The sequence below is a fragment of the Ammodytes marinus genome (genome assembly GCF_949987685.1).
Source record: "Ammodytes marinus genome assembly, chromosome: 15".
NCBI lineage: Eukaryota > Metazoa > Chordata > Actinopteri > Uranoscopiformes > Ammodytidae > Ammodytes > Ammodytes marinus.
This window is the reverse complement of record NC_137219.1, coordinates 5,408,323-5,416,734: the sequence shown is the minus strand read 5'-3', so window position 1 is coordinate 5,416,734 and position 8,412 is coordinate 5,408,323. Positions and strand designations below refer to the sequence as shown.

The following is an 8,412-nucleotide window of genomic DNA, read 5'->3' as shown; positions in this document are numbered from 1 at the left end:
TCAACTTGTATATAAAGCACACAACAGTGTACCAAAGAGCTGTACAGTGTAAATAACAAAAGCTATAAAAAAGACTTGTGTAGCAGACAAAGAAGAAGCATACATACAGACATAAGGTTGTGTCATGCTCTAACCCGACTCATGGCGAGAATGTAAATAAGGAAATTTCTCATAGAATCAAACTTTTCCTCCAACAGCTGTGATCATTTGTTCTGTGTGGTGATTGTGCAAAGGATTGATACAAGCACACTTATAGTAATATTTCTGTTTATTTACATCATATGTAAACATTCAACTCTTAACATGAATGTAAGTGTAGTAAAAGGCATGTTTCACTCGTATAAAACACGTAATGTAAACTCTTGGCAACGTTGTATGTGAATGCTGAGAGTAAGGGAGATCCTCATGAATGTAAAACTGCCGTTTATTCCAGGAATGTGGAGTTTTTGGCGATGCAGAATGGAAAAATCCTTATGCAAATATGGCAACGACATGATTCTAAATAATCTCGGATTTGGTTAAAATAGAAAAAAACTTTTCTCTTATTCTAAATTGAGTACAATTATTTATCACAAAATACAGTTAAGCAATTAAAGCAGTAATATTGGCTCAGACTGATGCTGATCTAACGATAGTTTACTATTTATTTATTTTTGTCAACCTGGAAACACCGTAAGAACCCCTGCAATTGTTTAGAAATGCTGTCACAAAAGTCAAGCAATTTTAGCTGCAAAGTCTTGAGAACCTAGAAAAAAAAATAAAAAGGAAAACAAATCTGGATATTTGATAAAGATGCTGGTCATTTACCCTGGCTTGACCTTTCACAGTATCCTACAGCATTGCAATACATCAAGTTGCTTTTTTGCCTATCACTGTATATTTACATAGTGTCACAAAAATATATAGAGTCAAAAAGTTATTTGTGGTTACATGATAATAAAATTAAGTGATTTTGGCATTAAAGAGCTGTTGTGGAGCACCAAAACACTCAAGTTATTATAACGTAATTACTGCATTATTATTACACAAAAAAGCAACTTCACATGATAGTACCTCTTACAGTATAACCTGACAGCTTATTAGGTAAGAAAAAACGTCTTGTACAGAACATCGAAACCAGAATGAAATGAATGATAAACAGAAAAGTATAAGGAACTCCTTTGAGAGCTGAGATAGATGGTGCTTTAAAAAGTTGGCTCAGTCCCACTCGATACCAAGAAGCTCACAGCTGACGTCCCACAGTTTCTTAGACGTCTCCTCGCTTCTCCCCTGTGGGGCTACGAAGGCAGGGGCGCAGTCACTGAAATAAAAGGATGATTGATAATGCATAAGGAAGTCTTATGATGGTGTGAGTCATCGCTCATGGGTGCAGCTATCTCATTTATCCCTGACCTTGTGCATTGTGATAACGTTTAGTCATCATAATCTATTTTATCTGGCCACGCTTGGGTAAGGGCCGGAACAAGGAAGTGCTTTTTCATGTTTGAGCTCTTGAAGGTTAGTGTTTGATTACAAAATATAGAGATAACAAGACAGAACAATTAAGAGTAATTGTCTTTTCTGCCCTACAGTAAATGTACATGTCCAGTTATTTTCATTTGTGGCAACTGATTCTAGACAAAATAAAATTGAATACAATTAAGGAATGTAAAGAAACGAAAGGTACAGCCACCCTTATGAGAGTGAAAACAAGCTGGAACATGTCTACCCAAAATTTAAGTGGCTCTGAAATCCTCAGGGTACTTTCCCCCATGTCATTATAGAAACCCATACACAGCCTTAAAAATGAATTTCCATTCAATGTGATACACGTATTCTAGTTCCAGTTCCATTCAGAAAACATTGTAACAACTTTTGTGATAACCTGACTGAAACATTACTCAATGGCTTACAAATGGCTTCTACACAAACACAACTTGATACCTCATGTAACACTTCCCTAGAGATGTTAAAATATATCCATTATAATTGCATCCAGTTTGATTAAAATCAATTAAATAACACATTATCGTCCCCTTCAGGAAACTTTTTATTCGACACCGGAACTGAAAAACTTATTAGCTGCACTTATAATAGTGGAAAAAGTGAAAAATCTCTAGCTTGTTGTGACCCACCTGAAGTGTTTCCCAGAGATTGAGTGCAGTTCCTCTGCCATGGCGCAGTACAGGCTGGTCTGTGCTCCTTCCTTTGGGGTTTTCAGGAACACGGAGAAGACGCTGAAGAATATGGTCATGAGCGTCGAGTGTCTGGTCAGGTCGGAGTTGACCGTCCCGGGGTGGACTGAGTTCACCGTCACATTGGTGCCTGTGAGGACGACAGGACTGAATCACTATGGGAGACATTTTGATTTTCTGGAAAATACTGTTGCTTTGTACCGTATATTTTTCCACGTTTAGGTTTAACGTCTCTATGTGCTTTGTTTGCTTTTCCTTGAAGCGAATTTCATTACCTGACATTTTAGGTAAAACATATATTCTTCTGTCTATTTTAACATTTTACTTCCAACAGTATCTTAAGACTTTTACTTACAACGTGCAGAGCATAGTCTGTTAATTTCTTTAAATACTGAGTAAATATTAAAGCTTTAGTGCGTAACTTTTTCATATGATAAATCCCAGGAAAAGCCAAGGAAGTGTTTCAGTTGTTGATTCTACAGCTATGTAAAAAAACCTGGACGTACAGCAGAAGGTATAAAATCCATGCCTGATCACCGAAGGCTTACCTCATGTAGATGCGCAGACAGTGTTGTTGTAATTACTCAGAATTCCTCATGGGGGCAACTGAAGTTATGCACTATAGCTTTAATTTATTTTTGTGCACTACATGGTCTTGAAACACTACATCCCCCGCTGGTTAGGTCAAGTTGTTGCATCACTAATCCTCTCTCTGTTACTACTCTGTTTGCCAAGGTGAAGCTGAACACCTGTCCGTTCTCCCACGTTTGTTTCTATGTGTATTTCTGTGTTGTTTACCTCTGAGTCTACGCGCTAGCTCTCTGGCAAAGAGCACGTTTGCCAGTTTGCTCTGGCAGTACGCCAGGCCGCTGTTGTAGCTTCCCTGGCTGTGGAGGTCGTGGAAACGGATCCAGCCGAAGTTGTGTGCCAGAGACGAGACCACGATGATCCGGGCCGGCGAGCTGCGCTTCAGCTGCCCGATAAGGAGGTATGTCAACAGGAAGTGCCCTGACGGAGGTAAGGAATGTGTACGGTCAGTGGAGCTTCTTATCAGACTTAATTTGACGTATCAGACAGTGTCATAAGGAACCACATTTTGTTAACTTTCATATATTGTAGATTCATTACATATAAAGTCAAATATTTTAAGCATTTTTTTTTTTTTTTAACTTGACCAATCAAAAAAGAAAAGGAGTTTTAAAAAGCTACTGATATGTTGACCTTCGGAAAAGCACTCAAAACTTGGTCGGGCTCCTTTTGCACAAATTTCTGCATCATGCAGTGCTGCATTACACATCTTAAAATATCAATATTATTTACAGATACTGTATTTTTTATTTAATGTATCTTAAAATGATCAAACATTTAAACAAAAAAAGACTTGAAATATTTCACTTTCCGGTAATGAATCTAAAATATATGAAAGTTTTTCTTGATTAGGCTGATTAACTGGCCATGAAATGTTGTGGTCAAAAGGGCGAATCAATCAGTTAATCCATCAGGTGTTCGGCCCTTCTTTAAGCTGTGATTTATTCATCCATTTTGAGTAAAGTTCAACTCTGTCTCACCCAAGTGATTGACTCCGATGTGCATCTCGAAGCCGTCAATTGTTTTTGTGTAGGGACACATCATCACCCCGGCGTTGTTGATGAGGATGTGAAGCTGGTTGACCTCTGAAGAAGAAAAATGTCACACAAATAAAAACATGGCCGCTAAGATGAATAAACAAGTCACAACAAATCAATCAGGGCTCTGAAGGTACAGTAGAAGTTAGTATCACACATCTACGCTGCATTTACCTTTAAGGAATTCCTGTGCGAAGGCTCGTATAGAGCAGGTGTCTGCCAGGTCCAGCTCTCTGACCTCCACTTGTGCTTTAGAATACGAAGCTCGTATACTGGCCGCGGCCTCCTCTCCTTTCTCTGTGTCTCTGACCGCCATTATCACCCGAGCCCCTGTTGTACGAGGAACAAGCTGTGGTTAAACTATGAACAAATAACACCGCATTTATTCACAGAGGAGAGGATAGATGGTTCTTCTGTCACATTTTGCTGCGTTAAGCCATTTATTGAAGGTGATCTCTGGTCAGTGATGTAGGATAGAGCTCCTTTAAAGTGAGAGAGAAGCAGTGGTTAAACCAGGAACAAATCAGACACTATGGTAAGTCACAGTGGAGAGGATATAAGTTGATTATTTATTGAAGGTGATCTTTCATTTATTTATTTATTTATTATTCTTTCGGACAATTCCACACAATACACAATTTTCTCTTGCAAATATTCATACATCATACTTTGTGTTGTCAGAAGGGAGACGGAAGAAGCCAAAGGCTTATCAGGTCCCGCCCCCATTATTTAGGCTTGTTGGTCAGTGATTCAGGTGATAGCTCGTCGTAATGAGCTAGATAGACACTGAGTTACCGTGAGAGGAGAATGTACACTTAATTTCTTAGCTTTGTAATACACCAACTGTAGCAATGTTTGAGCAAACCAGATTCTTTGGTTTGTTTTAAATACATATGTTTTGATATCAGTTTACCGCTAGTCATTCAAGGAATATATTATTTGCAAAAATGTCCTGTTATGAATTTGTAGCCATGCCCCTCTAATATCCACTGCACTTTCCTGATGAAGGGACATCTAATGGACTAAGGCAATAGATATTTTTACGTAACACAACAACGTAAGTAGGATCCATTTTGATTTGTAATAGGAGGTAAGACACAGATTTGACTAATAACATTAACGATGGCTTTGTTCCGTTCTACTGTCCCTGTAAACCATGACAGTGTGACAGTAATATGGAATTCGCTGCAACAGGACCGAGACTGAAGCAGCTAAATGGAATTCAGCCATTCATAATCTTATTATTCACAGCCAAGTGATTGGGTCAGAGCAATAATCCAGTACCATTGTTTAGTGAGTTTTAAGAGAATCATATTTTGGTATTCTTTGTGATCATATAACATCAAGTTATAAAATTAAGTAGGACACATTGAGAATTTATTTATACTAAGGGTTTTTGTCTCAGGGCAAAGTTCATTGTAAAACTGAACATCTGCTTTTTTAATTTTATTTATTTACTAGCACCATGTACAAAATGAATTCAACTTAAACAATGCGTAGAGATGTTTTGTACCAGATTTAGCTTCAAACTAATTTCCATCTGTAGTCCCCGGGGAGGTGAGCAGAAACAACAGCAACATACAAACAGACCTATAGTCTCTACTACAAATGGACAAACACTGTTTAGATAGCACACCCACATAATTACACAAGGGCACACACAGACACACACATTGTATTAAATAATTCATTCAAAGTTATAAAATGTGTAGTTGTAGTCAGAGCAAAGCTATTGTTCGCAAGACTGGATACTTAAGATCCATTTTTTAACCTCACAGGACAAAATGTGGAAATCTTTTCAGGCTGTCATATTGTCAGGGAGCTTACTCCATTCTCTCATTGCTTTAAAAGGAGTAAGCACATTGTGCGAATATTACATGTATTTATTATGATATGGTATATTAAATATTGTTAGAGTTATAGTGTGTGGGGGCAACATAAGTTGTGTAGGCTACTTCAGCTTTTAAACAGTGGACACTATTTCAGCTTTTTGGGACATTATGTGTGTAAAGAGGTGCTGTGCTGTGTATTTGAATGTAATTGCAAAAAGAAAATTCACCTCGCATTGCCAGGTCCAGGGCGGTCTCCTTCCCAATCCCTGTGTTGGCTCCAGTGATGAGGGCCGTCTTCCCTTCCAGTTGAGCTGAGGACCTGCACACTCCTCCTGCTGCATACTTTCTGTTAACACACAATGATTCATGTCTATTATTGTGATTATTAATATTATATGTTTTTGTTTATGGGTTTTGGGAGAATGTGTAGAACGAAGCTTCACATGGCAGACTACTTCTGGAAGAAGCTATGCTTCATATCTATAGGCCTCCCGTTTTGTCATGGAAGGTGAAGTTCAGTATGTATCTATCAATCCATCCATCCAACCACTCTCTCTCTCTCTCTCTCTCTCTCTCTCTCTCTCAAAAAGGGATTTCAGTCAAATAAAAAGGGATTTCAGCAGGTGAAAGCATGTGAATGTTATCAAGTCATTCGGAGGAAGAAACAACCTTTCAATAGGACTAGGAATAGAATAAACATTCTGATAATAATGCATATTCCTAGGGATAATACACTGTGTGCACAATTATTAGACAAGTTGTATTTTTGAGGATTAATTTCATTATTGAACAACTACAGTGCTCTCGGTCAATCCAAAATGTTAATGAACCTAAACCTGAATGTTTACGAAAGTAAAAGTGAGGTTTTGTCTTTCTTACGGGAATATATATATGTTTTGCTATTATTAGGCAACTATTAGTATGCAGAATTATTATGCAACTAAATAAAAAAAATAAAAAAATCCCATCTCACTTGTTTATTTTCATCTGTTAAAGTGAGAATAATAAAACAACTCAAAATTTACAAATAAAAATTTCCGACATGTCAACAACAACAAAAATCAGTGACCAATATAGCCACCCTTCTTTTCAATAGCTGTCACAAGCCTTCCATTCATGGAGTCTGTCAGTTTCTTGATCTGTTGACGATCAACTTTTTGTGCAGCAGCAACCACAACCTCCCAGACACTGTTCCGAGAGGTGTACTGATTTCCTTCACTGTAAATATCCCGTTTAAGCAGGGCCCACAGGTTCTCAATAGGGTTTAAGTCAGGTGAGGAAGGGGGTCATGGCATTATTTTTTCATCCTTAAGGCCTTTACTGGCTAGCCATGCAATCGAGTACTTCGATGCATGTCCTGCATAAAAATCATGGTCTTCTTGAAAGATGCAGACTTTTTCCTGTACCACTGCTTGAATAAAGTATATTCTAGAAACTGGCACTAGGTTTGGGAGTTGATTTTGAGGCCATCTTCAACCCGAAAAGGTCCAACTAGCTCATCTTTAAAGATACTAATAGTTGCCTTTAAAGATGAGCTAGTTGGACCTTTTCGGGTTGAAGATGGCCTCAAAATCAACTCCCAAACCTACTGCCAGTTTCTAGAAGATAATTTCTTCAAGCACAAGCAGTAACAAGTATATAAGATGCCGTCAATGTCACGCCTGATTACACTGAACACAAGAAACATTAAAGTTTTAAAAGATGTATCTTTGCTATTACAGCGGACACATGGTCATGTATATTTGATGCATCTATGTATGTTTGTATCCATGACAGTTTGTTCCTGGTAAACGCAGCTGTGTAGCCTATAACTTGACTGACATCCCTTTTTGGCAGGCGATCACTTTTTGGCACCACACACACCAGTCAGTAGCAGTTCTGTCCTCATTTTGATTGGACATATGGACAGAAGCCTTGGCTTAATTATTCATAGAGAAACTTGGATAACGACCATGTCAGAGCGTAGGCTTCTACATAACGTAGTCGTACGACCCACGCCACTGAGCAGCGCCGCCCTCCACAACCAATAGGTCTGTGTGAGTAAACGCACACGGATATAACCCCTCCTACGCTCAGCCCCCTGATTGGCCCGAGCCGCTCGCTTCAGATGCATGTCTCACGTCACGGTTCACCCCTGTGTGCAAAAACTCCCACAAGCTCCATCTCCATCATTTTCTGTATCAATGATTTTTCTGCTTTAGAAAATCAGCCGGCGTCGAGTTATACAATAGGACACGCAGGCCTACATTAAATATGTTAACATGGCGATCAGCTGTGTAAAGAGGGGAGGACAGTGTTTTTTAATTATGTATCTATATATAGGCTATATAATGGAAATGAAGCCCATCGTTATAACTGCATCAGTGCACTGGTATGCCCTGCATGATAACCAAGTGACAGCCCACTCGTGATGTGCAGCTAAATGAGAGTAGCCTCAATATTGAGAGTGTATTTAGCTGCGCTTACCTTATATGTGGTGCAAATGAAATCACCAGTAACGTCACCGCTCCGAGGCCCGCGACGATGACTAAAAGCAACATCACACCGCGGGATGTGCGCCTTTTCTGTCTCCTCCAGCAGAACGCTGCTCCTCTGTGGACAGAACAGCTGATGTCAAAGCAAAAAGGGGCGCAGAGTAGAGCGCGCGCGCGCGCACTGAATCATGGGATTGTAGTTTGTATAGCCTGCTGAACTGAGGGTCTTTAATTATTTTATGCAAATTCATATAAACATTGTAAGCTTTGTTTTTATTTACAAGTTGGTTGTATGGTTTTTAAAAAG

General features: G+C 38.9%; 1 protein-coding gene across 1 annotated transcript; it reads right to left on the bottom strand.

Moving 5' to 3' along the window:
* Positions 1 to 319: 319 nt before the first annotated feature.
* On the bottom strand, positions 320 to 8,220 carry rdh12 (retinol dehydrogenase 12). The gene is made up of 7 exons (XM_080042989.1): positions 8,098 to 8,220; positions 5,859 to 5,977; positions 3,974 to 4,129; positions 3,743 to 3,847; positions 2,973 to 3,182; positions 2,115 to 2,304; positions 320 to 1,300 (listed from the first exon to the last, which is right to left on the bottom strand). The coding sequence occupies exons 1-7, from the start codon at positions 8,169 to 8,171 to the stop codon at positions 1,198 to 1,200; spliced, it is 957 nt and encodes a 318-aa protein (XP_079899115.1). The 5' UTR covers positions 8,172 to 8,220; the 3' UTR covers positions 320 to 1,197.
* Positions 8,221 to 8,412: the final 192 nt, after the last annotated feature.

Excerpts from the sequence above, each read along its gene's own strand:
- rdh12 (XM_080042989.1), bottom strand. The coding sequence starts at position 8,171 with ATGTTGCTTTTAGTCATCGTCGCGGGCCTCGGAGCGGTGACGTTACTG. Across the intron at positions 3,848-3,973 it reads CGCACAGGAATTCCTTAAAG|AGGTCAACCAGCTTCACATC; the intron begins GTAAATGCAGCG and ends TTTCTTCTTCAG. Across the intron at positions 1,301-2,114 it reads ATCTCTGGGAAACACTTCAG|TGACTGCGCCCCTGCCTTCG; the intron begins GTGGGTCACAAC and ends CTTTTATTTCAG.